The sequence below is a fragment of the Carassius carassius genome, chromosome 34 (assembly GCF_963082965.1).
Source record: "Carassius carassius chromosome 34, fCarCar2.1, whole genome shotgun sequence".
Taxonomy (NCBI): Eukaryota; Metazoa; Chordata; class Actinopteri; order Cypriniformes; family Cyprinidae; genus Carassius; species Carassius carassius.
The window spans coordinates 7149457-7167167 of record NC_081788.1 but is presented as its reverse complement, the minus strand read 5'-3'; the positions used below and the strand labels follow the sequence as shown (position 1 = coordinate 7167167).

The 17711-nt window shown below is 38.3% G+C and overlaps 1 protein-coding gene across 1 annotated transcript; it reads right to left on the bottom strand.

Moving 5' to 3' along the window:
• Positions 1-269: 269 nt before the first annotated feature.
• LOC132115402 (guanine nucleotide-binding protein subunit alpha-14-like) lies at positions 270-14012 on the bottom strand. Its single transcript, XM_059523858.1, has 7 exons — positions 13638-14012; positions 8650-8834; positions 7911-8065; positions 6797-6925; positions 5562-5691; positions 5311-5464; positions 270-947 (listed from the first exon to the last, which is right to left on the bottom strand). Exons 1-7 carry the CDS (start codon positions 13756-13758, stop codon positions 757-759), a joined length of 1065 nt encoding a protein of 354 aa, XP_059379841.1. The 5' UTR covers positions 13759-14012; the 3' UTR covers positions 270-756.
• Between the last annotated feature and the right edge of the window lie 3699 nt (positions 14013-17711).

Sequence of the window (17711 nt, the reverse complement as noted above, 5' to 3'; positions counted from 1 at the left end):
ACCTGCTACGAAACCAAGGTAAAGTAATGAAACTGAAATCAGCGGCTGTGTAAATGTGAAAACTTTCTGAATTTGCCCTGTGACTGAATTTTATTTTTTTTTTTTAAAGGAATATGCATGTTTTAAATGATAAATATAATTTACAATGTACAATTCGACACTAAAACACCAGTTTAAAATGGCTAGTAAATTATATTTACATTGAGCTATCATAATAACATAAAAAAATAGAATTAAATTCATACCTTTAATTTCTTCAAATTCATAATCATGATTCAGGCTTGCGTTACAACTGCATAAAGGAAATTTCATAGCATGTTTAAAAAAAAATCCATATTTTTAAATTAAAATGTAAACTTCTCCATCTTTTTTGCCTTTACATGCTTCAAGGAGTCTTCAAGAGTTTGATCTATTACATCAGGAAAACATTTTTTACATGTGCCTTAAACCCTCCTAAGTAGCATCCCTTGTAAACTCTACTCACATAAAGAGCAAAATGGCAACATCTGTTGTCGATGAAACCTACCCATCTATCAGAGGACCTAAACACGACTGAAAAAAAGGTTCAGCCTTGTAATGGTAGATCAAGGCTTGACATCTAATCCATTAGGCCATTCTCCTAGATACTTCCTTATATAAGTCCTTAGTCAACAATAGAACAATGTTAAGCTAATGTGAGAGCTAAATCTACTCAACAGATCAACAGAAGAGAGCAGGACTGGGATTGTCCTCCAGGATGAGGACTAGTTGTTGACTTTAAACCAGGTTGAACTCTTTGAGGTTGTGTCTGAGGATGGTGTCTTTCACAGCTGCGAAGATCAAGCGGATGTTCTCCGTGTCTGTGGCACAAGTGAAGTGAGAGTAGATGGTTTTGTCTTTGTCTTCGTTTTCATCCATGTACATCTTAAGAATAAACTCCTGGGCTGACTTTGGATCATTTTTGGGGCCTAAAAATTACAGTAATCAATGGATCAATGCAATGTATCGAAATATGTATTTTGAAATATTACATATATGTATATATATATATATATATATATATATATATAACAAGCATCTTAAAATATCAGATCATTTGTTTATTGATATTTTAATCAAATTTTACATTTAAAATTAAATATTGAAATTAATTAAACCTGTTAATCAATTTATAGAAACATGTTACTTATTTGTGAAATCTAAAATGTGATTATATTGCAGTATATTATTAAATATTTAATATTATTAATATTATTAAAAGTGATTATATATATATATATAGAGAGAGAGAGAGAGAGTCTCCTAACCCTTATTCCCTAAAGTACTTAAGTATTTAAAGTAAAAGAACAAATAAATGCAAAATGGAAAAGAAGCAAATAAATATATGTGACCCTGGGCCACAAAACCAGTCTTGAGTGTACATTTTTCAAAATTGAGATTTAGAAATCATCTGAAACCTGAATAAATAAGCTTTTCATTGATGTATGGTTTTTTAGGATCAGACAATATTTGGTTGAGATACATCTATTTGAAAATCTGGTATCTGAGGGTGCAAAAAAAAAAAAAAAAAAGCTAAACACTGAGAAAACCACCTTTGAAGTTTTTCAATTTAATTCTTAGCAATGCATATTACTAATCAAAAATTAAGTTTTGATATATTTACAGAAGGAAATTAACTTAATTTACTTTATTTACTATCCTAATGATTTTCGGCATAAAAGAAAAATGGATAATTTTGACCCATACAATGTATTTTTGATTATTGCTAAAAATATACCCCAGCGACTTAAGACTGGTTTTGTGGTCCAGGGTCACACATATAAAAAAAATTCATACACTGCTTGAGTAGCAAGATTTTGTTCAGTGTTAACTCTCTTTATCCATTTAGTATTTTGGGGTAAGAATAAGAAGCACTTCATCAGTACTTAGAGTCTTTCATTCCAACACAAGAAAACATTTCTGGAATCTGCATCTGAAAAAGCATTTAAATTAAAATTTATGCATTTAGCAGACACTTTTATCTAAAGCGACTTAGAGTGCATCCAGGCTATCAATTTTAACCTATCATGTGTTCCCGGGGAATCGAACCCTCAACCTTGTGCTTGATAAGGCAATGCTCTACCAACTGAGCTACAGGAACACTTATGTGGATTTACAATTTATGTATCTCAGACGGGACATTGATGCATTTACCCTGCAGTTAAAGATGTATAAATAGTGTTTTTTTTTTTACATAAAACATTAAATACTGATATCTGAAATAATTTAATACATGAACAAAAGTCGAAATGTGAAATTAAAACCGCCAGTAGGTGACAACAATTGGCTGTTAATGAGATTGAGAGTCATTGAGATTAATTCAGAAACAAAGCATTTGACTGTGTTAATGAGTGAATCACTAAATAATTTATTCAACTGAATCATTCAAAAAGCTGATCAATTCAATAAGTAAACATCATCCATTGCTTAGAGATGCAAAGCAGCGCTGTGATCTTTGTTTGGAAATATTTTTGTTGGCAAAATTTAGCAAAAACAAGCAATATTATGTCTAAAACATAAGTAATTTATTGCTTTACTGAAATTGTATAAAATTATTATTAAATGTGTTCATGCTGATTTTGAATCATGAATCATTGATGAATCATTCGCGGTTGTGCGCGCACTTGTTTGCACATGAGCAAAGGTGTTTTTAGGAGTCTAACTAGCAAACAACTGACCAGACCACTGAATCGTCAAACATAGCAGACCACTGAATCGTCAAACATGCTTTGATGCAGTCTTTGTTCTTCTGACTTCTGACTATTTTGTAGTAAGTAACGAACATGCTTCAGGGAAATGTATCGGAGTAAAAGTATACATTTTAACTAGAAAATGTAGTGGAGTAAAAGTAAAAGTTGGCTGAAGTATAAAAACTCAAGTAAAGTACAGATACTCCCAAAAATATTTAAGTACTGTAATGAAGTATTATTACATTATTACTTCTTACAATACACCACAGCATCCAGCTGCCACTGATCACAGCTTTAGCATAAAAAGGTAACAGGTGCAGGTGCTGAGGAGCCGAGCCGGTAACCTCCTGTGCCACCTTTTTGGCGTAGGCTGGGCTCGTAACAAGAAGGCCAGTCAGGGTTGTTGTAGAACTACCCACTCAGTGAGATTGGATAACACTGGGAAAACGTACCTGTTCCTCTTGGAACAGAAACATTGCAGAAGCCCCATCCTTCCCGAAGGAAGTTCAGACGCACTTACACATATGAACAACCATTTAGATGCATGTGGAAGACTAGACGTGATTGTAAATCTATTGGAAAAATGGCAGAAAGTCCGCTGGGAAACACGGGCTCTGAGGCTATATTGTGGACTTTACTCATATGGGATCCACTAAGTTCTCTACATATGGAACCCAGCCCTTTACTGGTTCTTACATATTCACTGAGTGAGGGACTGGTGCCGGACGTTCCACTACATCTGTCTGCTGAGGGAATGGAGGAACTCGACAAGGTCTACAGTACGGACTCCCTGGAGTGGTTTTTAGCAAGCCAACACTAAACCTGGGCTTCTCAGTGCTTCTACCCGTTTGAGGTGAGAACACAGGTGGATACTGGCTCCACACGAAGGTTATAAAATTTATAGAACTTTTGGGGTCGCCCATCCCACGTTCTACAAATATCTGTCAGTGAGGCACCACGAGCCAGTGTCTAGGCGGAGGCAACACTTTTAGTAGAGTGTGCTCACATCCTGAGTGGGCAGGGCATACCCTGTGCTTGATAAGCCAGGATGATGGCATTTACTATCCAGTGGGTCATCCTCTATGGTCCACTATAACCTGTACGTGTATGGTCGCGTATCTCTTTCGCGAAATGTACGCCTGATCAATCACTGATGGATTGGCGACAGGAATGAGTGTGCCATCCACCAGGATGTAATCCTCGGCATGGCACAGAAGGGCGTTGGTGACAGTGTGGACGCACCTCCACACTGAGGTCTTGATTAGGCCGTAGCCCTCTCCCACGACCTCGATGAAGCTCTTTGTTGCAAAAAAAAACCTTGCGCTGCAAGCTGCTGGACTTCAGGGCTTAAAGAAAAATTGAGCCGAGTTAGCCTGGCAAGCGCAGGTTTGAAAAGGTCCAGCAGCTCCATAATGAGTTGTCTTGGGAGACAAATTTTTTTTAATATAGCCACATCAGGCAAAATGTCAAAAGGGCTTAAATTTTGCAGAATAAAAAAATTGACATGGACTAAACGGCTCCGCGGCCAGCGCCATCTTTGATTCAGTAGAAGGACACGTTGGATCGCTGCCATAGTTGATCGCTTACTGGACACCACCAAGCTTACCCATTTATAGATCTTAGCCATTTAGAGCCAAATTGTTTGCCAGATTTTAATTATCAAAAGTGATTGCCAATTCGCTTTAATTACATTACGAAATAGCCTAGGCTAATTACCACCTTATTAGTTCTGATACCACATAAAGTCAACTTCATAAATAGGCCTGTATCCATTGCGAACATATTTTATTATTAGTCTTAAAATGTCCATAACATAAAATCATTGTTGAGCCACAATATTGTCAACATACCATAGTTTGACTTGTACTTCGCTGCGCTGATTTCTAAAGACTGCTGCACATTGGAAGCGACTAGCGTCTTGAGCTCAAACAACGCTCAGAGAGAGCTTACGAATAGTCCTGACCAACCTTATGAAAGTGTGACTTACAGAAGATATACTTAGTGTACAACGTGTCGGGAATCGTGCCATAAGGTTAAGAGAGAGGTCAAGGAATAGGTTAAGAACTACTTAACGATAAGAACGTTTTGGGGAACCGGGCCCAGATCTTTTAATCATTGATATTTTAATTGAATTACATATAGAGATGAATTAAACAATTTGAAATCTAATCAATATCACAGAACTAATATCACAAAGACAAAAAACTTAACCTTTATGAATTAATCAATTTATGATATTTGTTAAATAATAATATTATAAAATACACATTTATCATATACCTATGTATTCATACATATTATATATTAATAATATACATATATACATATTTAAAAACTTTTATTTAAAAAAAAGTTAATACTGTGTACACACACATGTAAACCAAGTGAAGGTTCCTTGATGGTTACTCCACTTTAAATGGTATTAAAAATGTTTTTTTCCTAATCTTCATTACAGCAATCCTAAATTAAACTCATTCCTATAAAATAATATTGCGGTTTATTTTCACCAGAATGACTAATTAAAAATGATTAATTCCTGCCTTGAACGCATTACCTAAAGAAGTACCTTGTGTCCCAAGTGAACTGCTTATGAATGACTCACCTGTGAATTCTGGGAAGTAGGTGGCCAGGTGAGAGTGCACGATCTTCTCCTTCAGGATGTCTGTCTTATTAAGAAAGAGAATCACAGACGACTGCTGGAACCAAGGATATGTGATGATGGTTTTAAACAAAGCTTTACTCTCTTCCATCCGGTTCTGAAACACATGAGACCATTTCAAATCCACTCAGCAGACATGAGCATGAAGTCACAGAGCAACAGCCTGCACGAGGATGAACTCAAAGTGCACTGACCTCATTGTCACATTCAGCCAGGACCTGGTCGTACTCGCTCAGAGCCACCAGGAAGATGATGGAGGTGACGTTCTCAAAGCAGTGAATCCACTTCCTGCGCTCAGATCGCTGACCCCCGACGTCCACCATCCTGATGACATCAGTAAACATGAAAGATACAGAGTGGTTCACTTATGAGTTTAATGGAGATAAACTAAAGCAATTAATATACAGCAACATGTTACTTGCATGGGACAATCGATTGTCTTAAAGTTAGTCCACAAGTTTTGATGCATATCTTAGTTTGGTAACACTTTATTTTGCAGCATCCTTGTTAGACATGTTACATGTCCTTACTATAGTAATAAAAATGAAATATATGCATAATTACATGCAACTATACCTAATCCGAATTCGAACCATATAGTAAGTTCACATGATTAATTATTATTACTCAGTACTTAATTGTATAATTACACTGTAACAAGTACAATAAAATAAAGTGTAAGCCTTATTTCTTATCATTTTAGTGAAGAAATCCTAACTTTTGAAATCCTTTTTTTAATTCTTTAGGTAAGACTTTATTTTAAGGACCAATTCTCTCCATTAACTAGAAAACATATTATTACTAGCATATTGAATGTATATTAGTACTTATAAAGCACATATTAATGTTTTATTCTGTGTGACGATATTTTAGATCCCTTAATCTAAAATATCTCTTAATTACCCAATACCTAAACTTAACAACTGCCTTTCTATTAATAAGCATCCAATTAGGAATTTATTGAGCGATAAGCCTAGTTAATACTGAAAATTCCTTCATATCAAAAGGTTTAATATTTCTTAAATGTAATAAATTGATAATAAATAAATTGGTACAACTGTCCTGATAATATAATGAAAAACAAAGGCCTCTTAAAAAATAAAATTGTTGAAAAGATTTTTAATACTTTTCCACCAAATTAAAAAAAATTACTTTAACTAACGGTCAATAAGTGTGATAATTTGACCTTTGTAGGACAAGGCAAGGTGTGAAATGGTGTATTGTGACTCCCCAAAAACTTGAACATGATTTTTTCATTAGATTTAAACTATGGTTAAAAATTTGTCAAAACTTGAAAATGAAACCAACCTAAGTGCAAAGAGGGCATTTCTAAGAATTTGGCGCATGCATTTAAAAAAAATTGTCTCTCTTGAAAACTCGTTCAGCTCAATGTATATTTGCCTGTGACGAAACCCAAGTGTGGACGCACCTGAAGATGACGTTCTCCAGGTCGAAGGGATACTCGATGATACCTGTGGTGGGAACCCTGACTCTCAGAATGTCCTGCTCTGTGGGGACGTACGCAGCGTCTGAAATCCGATCCAGATCACTCAGGTAGCTGTCACGGGGGGAAACAAATACTGTGGTCAAGTCACGGGCAGAGCTGATCAAACCGGTTTTACACCATAATACCACACATTAACAGATATGCTGGATATTCAAAGAAATGAAAATGATTAGAGAAATCACACTTTCTAATACTGGACCTCCACTTGTGAATAAATAAGTGCACTTAATTGCATTCAGTGTGCACTTGTGTACTTAAAATCCAAAAAGTATATATATTTTTAAAAAGATTCTTTCTGGTAATATAATATCATTGAAATAAAATGCCACTTAAGTGTATATTAAAGAGAGTTCACCTTCATTTATGTTTTTTTTTAACACACTTAAGTTCACTTTTTCAAATAATTTCATATTTAAAAATGTTACTATACATTACATTTGAAATCATTGTTTTAATAATCTCTTGTCATGTTTAAAAGAAGCACACTTATTTTGATGTGTCGCCTAACATACTAAAGCACATGTAACATACTTAATTATAATTTTAACTGTTGTATTATTTGATATGACATTTAAAGTTAATATAGTTTTTTTTTTGAATGCACTAAATTGCAACTTAATCATTATAAATGTGTAATTATAAATACATTTAAATACATGGCATACCAGAAGTATATTTTAGTTTAGCATATGTTTGCCAGCACATTCAGTAACATTTTAACCATATTTCAAAGACAAAAGAAGTAATTATGAAATTACATATAAATGTATTTATATCCTGCTTAAGAGGGTCAAAACACTCAACTAAGTACTTTTATTATAAATGTTAACTATAATTCCATTTACAATTACATATAATTGACTGAAAACATTATATTCCCTCTTAAGTATATTCTTTTAAAGTATATTATAAGTACTCTTTTAAAAAGTATGCTACTTTTTTTCAACAACGGTCTGCAGAATTCCCAGCTACAAAGCTCCCAGTCAAAAATGCAGTGATTATAGCTTTTTAAGTGGTTGAAAATGACAAGACTGACTATTTGGCAGAGTCAGTTAGCTGGTACTCTCGCCGGCGGTCATAGCATTCCTGAATCCCAGTGTCGTTCCATAGACTCCGGATGGCGCTGAATTGGGCCTCGTCCAAACTCATGATCTTATCCACCTCAATATCATTCACCAGTGTACCATTAGCCTGCAGAGACAAGCACAGCCAATCACAATCAGGATTGACCAGCGTCTCCCCAGGGGACCAATGAGAGTGTGCGGTCAAGAGCACAGCCAGTTAATGAAAGAGGAGCAGAGCGTATAAACAGAGCGTAAAAACTTCTAGAAGGAAATAAACAGGTGAACATAAAAAAACACCATTGTGAAGTTTAACAAAACTATAATTTTGACATTTTTGACCAATTTATTATTAAATATGCAAAGACCAAAATGAATATATAAGAATATGTATGTTATCTTGAATAAGTGTATTTAGTCTTGTTTCACTGGCAGATTTTTAGGGTTCCTGGCAGCAAAGAATGGGAACATTATTTTTCTGATTTACTTTTCTGAAAACCAGAAAAACGTGGTAGGGTGGTGTCAAATTCAACCCACTTTTTAGGCACACACACACGCCCATTCTTTCAACAATAGCTGGCGCTATAATAGGTGCATTTGTACTTTTGTAACCTCATAACTGTTCAGGCTGAAAATGCATGGCAAAAATTGCTAAGGTGTGATCAAGAAATTTAGCTATAGTTTCCAATGTGTGTGTGTGTGTGTGTGTGGTACCTGGTTTTCTGCGTTAGCATATGCGATCTTCAGCATGTCCATAGCTCTGACCATGGACTGCATGGCACTGATCACGTTCTGGTGGACGAGCTTAATGAAGCCCTTCTTATCTTCATCAGTATAACCAGAGCCATGAATGATCCTCATCTGTTTAATGAACGTACTCTTGCCACTCTCACCTGTGCCTACAAGATAGAAAAGACAAATGCATCCTTCAGCATCTGCACTAACAAAACAGTACCATGTTTTTTGGACAGATTACCAGGGTTTATGAATAAATACAATGCCATGTACGTTTGTATATCAATATAGCACTGCAAGTTGTGTCTTTCAGATCGAATCTTTTTTTTTAAAGGAAAATAATACCAACTCCAAAAACCAGGAATTATTATAACTTTACTTTTATGCTTCAAAATATATATTTTTTTTAAATGCATGAGAAACTGTAATGGCTTGGTCTCTGGTTTTGTGGCTTTGATTAAATAACTCAAACGGTAAGGTAAAAGTAAATCTGTTTAGTGTTGGGCTGCTGTAGCAAGACAAGCCTGAAATGATTCTGTTCGGCAGGCTGAGCGTGCGGCTTGCCAGAGTTGTGTTTATATTCTCCAGCTGCTGTGTCTTTACTCAGGACAGCTGGAAGATGGATCATTTCAAATGTTCGAATGTCACAGAGAATATACCGAGGAGTGGGGAATATATGAGCATGCTACACTCCATCTTACACCCTTCTGAAATACCGTATTTTCTCATTCTGTTATTATGCATGGATTTTTTCATATCTCATATTCCATATTATTTTAGGCTGATTCACTGAAAAGCATAATTACTGTGACTAGGAGGCACTAACAAAACATTGCTGTTTGCTTGATCACCCAAATCAGCCAGACACAGCAACACTGGCTCAACCAATGACATGAGTTTGGGGCGTGGCTATTTGATTTTCTGACCAATGGAAGATGTGAGCGTGTTCTGCAATTCTGTTTGGTAAAATTCTAGATTTAAATTAATTGCAAAAAGGTGTTTATGTATCTACATATATGCCTACATAGAAAAAGTGTGGCGGGGGGTGGCTTCAATAAATAAAATAAATAATAATAATAATAATAATTTCAATTTTTCAATATTCAATAACTTTTTTTTAAAACCTATTAATGCCCATTTAAATCTCATAGCATCATTTATGCAATTCTAACTGCAGTGTAAATGCATTCATGCCACCTTTAATCAGTCTTTACAATAATACCTAAATACAACTTCAGGTGCAGCTACTGAAAAAATTGAAAAAAAAACAAAAAAAAAACATTATACTTATAAGTTGAGTCAAAATATTTTTTATAAAGCAATTTTTTCTTGTAATGTCTACTCAATGCTTATCTCATTTTACCCGATAAAGACTTTAAATGATCTTTTTGGTGGTTAGATTACAAACATTAATTGCTTGAAATCCCAAATACACACACACTACAGTGTAAATGCATTCATGTCAACTTTGAACAGTCTATGTAAATATATATATATATATATAAACAAGAACAATGCCTGAACTGAGCTGCACAGAGTCAAACAAAAAAAGATGTATATTTGAGAAAAATAACACCAATAATAGCAGTCGTTTCATCCGTCAGAGATAGTAAAAAATCAGAGAAGATAAAGGAGTGAAGGATAGAGCCGAGAGGAGAAAGAGGTTGAGGAGGGGTATGTGTTTCAGTGAGTTTTGTTTAAAGTGCCGTGTGGCAGAATATCTGTCTTAGCCTTGGCCAATAAACAGTCCCTGAGTGGAGTGAGAGTCTCCACACTAAAGCCATTATTCAAGCCTACTTCATGTGTTAAAGCAAACCCTCGGCTTCACTAGACACTCACTTACAAATCATATTTCATTTTTTTCTGAGCAGTGGCATTATGATTCGACCGAATACAGACTTTGTATGTATATATATTCAAGTCAGATTTAGGGTAAATTGAGACTTCTGAGGTTGATTTACTGACTTTGACAGAGCATTAACTCTCGAGGGAATGCCTTATAGCCACGTGTTTCTTGAACATAAGATTTCACAATAATGCTCTCTGCAGTCGGACAATGAGGCATGATATAAATATATTAAGTGTGTTTTCTGCTGGAAGTGAATGACAGACACATTGGCCCATTTTGGTTGACACTTTTACAGCTGTCTGAGAGAAGTCCACTTTCTGGATGGCTCACTGTTTGTTAGTGTGCACTGCTGTAGTGTATATTGAGTACATTAGTCAGAAAGTGCTTAGACACATTACATAAACTGTTATATGGCTCATTCATAGTTCATATTTCCTTCAGTGTTGTCAGCTTCAGTACATGTTTTTCTTTAAAGACGATAAAAAAAAATCTGAGCTTGAATTATTTATCAGCCAGTTAATGGAAAAGCTAGGGCAGGTTTCAAAATAAAAACTCTTTAAGTGCCAAATGCGAGTAAAATTGTCCTTGCCGAGTACAGGAATTTTTTTCGTCAGTCAATCACATTTAAAATATATTTCGTTATGTATTAACAGAATTTTGTCTGGTAAAACTAAATTTTCTGAGTATGTCATCAGAAGGTGTGGCAAAAAAAAACAAAAAAAAACTTGTGGGATTTCAAATTTGAAATGAAAATTTCTTCTGTGGGCCATTTTCCATTCAACAACTCTCCACTTTGCATGAATTAGCATCTTGAGAATGTCCTAGCGACATTGCGATGTTTTACACAAATGAAAATGACCAGATTTGAATGAGTTCAATCCAAAACCAAGAGTCACCAGCTTTATAATAAAGTTTAACTGAAAGTTTCAGAAATGCATTTCACCATGATGTTTATTCAGCTAGGGAGTGTACAATGTGGGTGACCACAGATTATGATAAAAAAATATATTATTATTATTATTATTATTATTTTAAGTAAACATCTGTTAAAAGCCACAGTGACTTGTAGTCACTTTCACATGCGGAAATATAATGAATAACACATAATTATGGAGACGTCCAAAAATATATTTATTAATTATAGACAATATACTAATTTACTGTTTTTGAAAGAAGTCTCTTTTGCTCACCAAGGCTGCATTTATTTGGTAAATAATACAGTAATATTGTGTTACAGTTTTATATTGTAAAATACTGTAAAATGTAATTTATTTCTGTGATGCAAAGCTGAATTTGTAGCATCATTACTCTAGTCTGATCATTCAGAAATCATTTTAATATGCAGATTACATTTCTTATTATTATATATTATAACATTGATAATAATAGTAAGAGGCCATCATTAATAATTGTGTACCAATAATAATTGAGTATCAAATAATAAGGGCCCGAGCATTGCAGTGCGAGGACCCTATTGGAATTGCTCCATTTATTATTATTATTACATATTTTTGATCACATAAATTAACTTCAGACTTAAGAATAAGTCACTTACAAAACATAAAAAAAACATAATTATTCCAAACCTTTGACTAGAAATGTATGCTATTAAATCAAAATTTTTACGTTTCCAAACCGTTTTTTAAAAAGTAGTGTGTATTTTGTCACAAACAGATGAACAGAATGTGTTTTATATAACTAAGAACAAATCCTTTTTGATATAATACGTTGGTAACGACTGTAATTGTTTTGCACTGGTCACACCTGAAAAGATGTCACTTTTTAAAGACGCAAAAATATCCCAATTACACACACACACACACACACACAACGAAAGCACAATGCAAATATTTAGTTTTACATATTGTAAAACACGTCATTATACAACATTCTCATGTTTGACATTTATAAATAAAAGGTGTATTGTAAAGGTGATGTAAACGTGACCTTTCTCGAGGGCCGAGCTCTTAATGTGCTCAGTCAATAATGAATCTACTGGGAGTCTGATTCAGTTCACACACTCTGCACATGTGTGTGTGAACCACTAGACTGTTACAGGTAACTCAAACCACACATGCACATCTGACAAAGCCTTTTCTCCTGCGTGTTGTTGAGGGAGGCAGTGCTGTTGAGGAAAGTTTGTTTAGAGTTCACTGCAGGTTCTGCTTTGCATGCTTTTGCATAATAAGAACAGAGACAGTGGCCCTGTGGCCAGCAACGGCTGTATAAAACGGTGCCACAGCAGCTAAACCACACATGCATTTCTTTCTAAAAATCCACACACGTACACAGACCCCCAAAACATTAGTCAACAAATACGGCTAGAGCTTTTCTAACTTCAGCCATTTTTTTTACAGTAATTTCGGCACACATTAGGATAATTTTAAAATACTTATTACGGAAATGACATACTTTAAAATAATATACTTAAGTGTGATCTGGATGTAATGATTTCAGATACTTAAGTGAATGCTATCTGCAATCAAATGAAAATGTATAATAGTTTATATTCACATGAAACGCAGTTAGTTTTTTGACCCACTTAAGTAGGACATAAGTACATTTTTATATGTAATTTCAAAACCATTTTTATTGTTGCAGTTATGGTAAATTAATACTTTATTGTGATTTCTATTGAACCTTGTATGTGATGTATTTCAATATATTTGTAATTACACATTTGTTATGAATTTAGTATATTTATATATGTTAACTTTAAATATAATAATAAAAAACACACTAAAGTTAAAATAATAATCAAGTACATTACATGTGCTTTTGCTGGCACCTCAAAATATGTGTACATCCTCAAAGCATGACAAAAGATTAAAACTTTTAATTTAACATCACTATAAAAGGCACCTTTTAAAGCGTTTTTAAGTGTGTTTCTTTAAGTACACTTAAGCGGCCTTTCATTTAGCAGTACTATCATCTACAGTACCTCCAAGCAGCCTACAGATGTTTAAAAGAACAAGTTTAGTTTATCACAATATAAAGATGTCAATATATATATAGCCCTAACTAATCAAGCATATACTGTATATTAAACATCTCTATCTAATAGTAGGCTAAATCTTTTTTCACAAGTTCATGCCAGTTTATGAAGCACACGTCTTACCTAGCAGCAGTAGTTTGAGTTCTCTACGCGAGTCTTTCTTGTCTTTTCTCAGTTGTTTCTCTATCTCCTGATTTATCCTCTGCCGTTCCTTCTCCTCCGCAGACATGCAACATCCAGCCATGATCTCTCTTTCTCTCTCTCTCTCTCTCTCTCTCTCAGAGTCCCGTCAATTTTAAAAGAGCACAATCTTCAGCACGCTAGAACAGCTTCTGCTCCACACCACAGTCTGAGAGTTCATGAAGGGGCTCCTCCTTTAAAACTCCTCTGAACATAATCTCCAGCTGTTGAGCAGAACTTCAGTCTGGATGTCCAGCGGCAGGAGAAGCAGAGCTGGACTCTCATGCGTCGAGACAGCAGCAGATCATCCTCGTGTCAGTGAAGGGCATCTGTGCTGCTGTCAGTCGCGCAGGGGGCGGGGCGAGGCGGGCAGGGGCGGGGCCGGACGGATCACACCTGCACCTGCACCAATAAGGAAGTAGGATGTCCGCATATTTTTCCGGGTATAACTACTTCACCACTTCATTATGTCTAGTGCATAAAAATCATATAAAGATTTATACATATAGAATTCAATTTAATAAATTATATCATATTATATTTGGGGTCTTTGATTTTTTTAACGTCCTTTATTCTCAAATACAGTAAAACAGTAATATTGTGAAATATTATTGGGCTACAATTAAAAATAAAATTTTTAAGTCAATATATTTAATATATTTTAAAAGTAAATTATTTCTGTAATGCAAAGCTGGGTGTAACATGATCCTTCAGAAATAATTTTAATGATTCTTTGATGTACAAAGCTCAAAAGAACAATAGGTTACTGTCGAAACCCCGGTTCTCTGAAACATAGAGCGGAGAGATCCACCTATGGGAAGGACTTCCGTACCTGACCTCTGCAGAAGCATCCAATTGCACCAAGTCTGGCTAGACAGACAAAAGTGCGCAGCCAATGCCAGGTAAGGCCCCACCCCTTACCTAAGGGCATATAATGGCTACGACGCTGCTATTCTCCAGTAAGTATATTCGCTTCTCGTGCGTACACACGATAGTAACTCTAGCAACACCAAAGTGCATATAAATACACCCAGAAAGGAATGGAAATGCGTGCTTGGTGACAGGAATGTACGTGAACTGCCGGCCCATTCCTTCCTATTCGTTACTTCCAACGTGGTTGAAGGGAAGGGCTAAGAAGACCCCACCCCTAAAACCGAATGTGCTACCGAGATGCTGGTGACATCCAGCCGGTAATATCGCACAAAAGTATGAGGAGAAGCCCAGCAGCAGAGCAGATGTCCTGCAGTGACACTCCCCTAAACAAAGCCCAAGAGGCGGCTATGCCTCTCGTGGAATGAGCCCCGATGTCCCCTGGGGGCTCCACTCCCTTGGATTCATAAGCCAAAGCTATAGCGTTCACAAGCCAATGTGAGAGGCGTTGCTTAGATATGGGATTCCCTCCATGGGGGGGTGCCCATGAAATAAAGAGCTGGTCGCTCTTCCGGAAAGCACTGGTCCTGGTCATATAAGTCTGTAAAGCACGGATGGGACACAGAGCATTTAGCCTCTCATCCTCCGGGGAGGAAGAAGGTGGAGGGTGAAAAGCGGACAGCTCCAACACCTCCGAAGTGAACGCAGGGAAGCACTTCGGCATGAAGGCAGGATTAGGCTTAAAGGAAACCTTATCTCAACTAATAGAGAATTTAGTGCATGAGGGATGAACCGAGAGTGCATGTAGCTCACTGACACGTTTAGCTGATGCCAAGGCCAAGAGCAAAGGAAATTACGAGAATCACCACCTGAATCGCTCCCTTGTTTAGGAAGGAGGATATTTCCTCTTTCAGAATGTGTGAGGCGTTCACTTCCGTGTGTGAAGAGAGAACGCCGTTGAAATGCGGGGGTTTCATTGCAAACTGCAGTCTGTACCCCTGCATTACTGTATGCATCACCCACTCGGGAGCTGAAACAGTCTGCTAAGCCCATTCGTGACTCGCGAGTGTTCCCAACCGAGCCGCAGCGGAGCTGTGTAAGCCCAGCTGATTTATTTGTGATACAATGGCGCCATCTAGTGGATGAACTAGGGGCAACATGCAGGGGTTCAGACAGACTTTCTCTCTCCGCAGAGAGATGGACCCTCTCTGCAGAGAGAGATCCTCTCTCCAAAACGAATTCATTAGATTCCTTTGTTTTAATGTGTTTTTTTGTTTTTTGTGTGTTTTGTGTTGGGGAAACACTGTGGCCGAAGCCTTTAATAATTGGGTGAGGGGAACAGAGTGTGTGCAGTGTGGTGACATTGCTTCTGCACTTTTCCTCACAACAGACCCCCTGAACATGAGGGGGGAACACATAAAGTTCATAAAACACATGGGCCGGGGAGCCTCGAGAGGAGGGGAACCGCTCCATCAGCGGGCGACCCTGCGTCTCTTGTACGAGGGTTCCGGGACAGGAAGAGAGTCCGAAGGGCTCGTGGCCCGTGAACGTGGACTCAATGCCCCCATCAGCCGGACATCAGGCAGGCCGCCTACGCTTCGAGTCGCTGGGGGCAGGATTAGATGCTCTTCCAGCCACGGCTGCGGCTCTACCGATGTGCCCACGATGCGCCGCTTCTCACTGTCAGGAAGGCCCGACAGGTTAAGCCAGAGCGCGCGCTCTCCCACCACTGAAAGCGCCATAGAGCGCCCGCAGGCTTGGACGGCCTGCCGAGCGTTACCGAGGTCGTTCACCGTAAGGATCTCCTTCCACAAGGGTAAGGAAGGAGTTCCCTTTTCCAGCTGTTGCCCTAGTTCGTCCAAAATCTCCGCCTGGTAAGCGGAGAGGAGAGGCCGAGGACTTGTATGCGGCCTGGTGAACTGAGGCAGAAAAACGGTCCATTTTGTTGGGCAAGACTGGCTTAGGGGTAGCAAGCAGCCTGCCCTGAGCGGGGTTAAGGTGCCTGGCGATGGAAGGCTCGATAGCAGGGGGCTCACCCATACCATGAGCTGCCATATCCTTCACTTCAAGGCCAGTGAGACCGTGTTTAAGTCGAGCATGTCGCTCCAATTGTGCCTCATGTGCTTAGCGCACGCTGGAAGGACAGGGAAGAGTTGTTTCCTCGGACCGGGAGGAGGTCCCAACACTTTCCCGTCATAGATATCCCTCTCCTGGTCGGTGGCGCTCTGGGGAGCTGGCCACTCAATATTGAGGCGAGCGGCCGCTCACTCACAAACCTCCAGGAGGATGGACTGAGGCAGGGCTGCATGGACGCTAGCCTGGGGAACACCAGAGGGCGGGATGGCCTCCTCGTCCTCTGAGATCCCAAGAAGGGCCGCATCATCCTCATCGCCAGAACCGGCCGGTTTGTCGACGAGCATGAGGTTGCCCGCGAAGATGTCCTCTTCGGAGAATGCGGGATTGGGCTGGTCAGCCCAAATAAGTGAGGCGGCGCCCCGGGAGTCCCCCGGTAGCGCAACATCGTCACCATGTCCCCCGTCCGAGTCAGAAAGGCCAAGCTCGGAGCACTGGGTCGCTGCAAATTTAAGACGGCGTTGTAACAGCTTCTTGGGCAGCATAAGGCAATGGCTGCAATTTTCCGGATTCTCCAGGGCTTCTTGAGCGTGTTTAAGGCCCAAACAAACCACACAGAAAGGGTGAAGATCCTTAGCGGCAATAAGCACACCACACGCGGCCGAGCAGGCCTGTGATAGGCTGTTCCCAGGAGAAGCGGAAGGTTTAGACAGTGACATACCAGCGAAGAACTCGGAAAATCCTTGGCGGGCAGCCGTGGAAGGAGAAGCAGGGGAAAAAGGCAAGAGCGCGGGAGGCTCCGAATGCAAAACACAGCGAAAAAGCTGAAAAGACGTCTGTCACGTCTGGCGGAGGCTGATCTGGCAATATATCCTCCTGAAGACATGAAAGTGAGCAGCGTATTCCAACCGAACTGTGTCAGTGCAGAGATCGCGAGAAGCGAATGTCAACTGGAGAATAGCAGCGTCATAGCCATTATATGCCCTTAGGTAAGGGGTGGGGCCTTACCTGGCATTGGCTGCGCAGAGGTCAGGTACGGAAGTCCTTCCCATAGGTGGATCTCGAACACGAGAT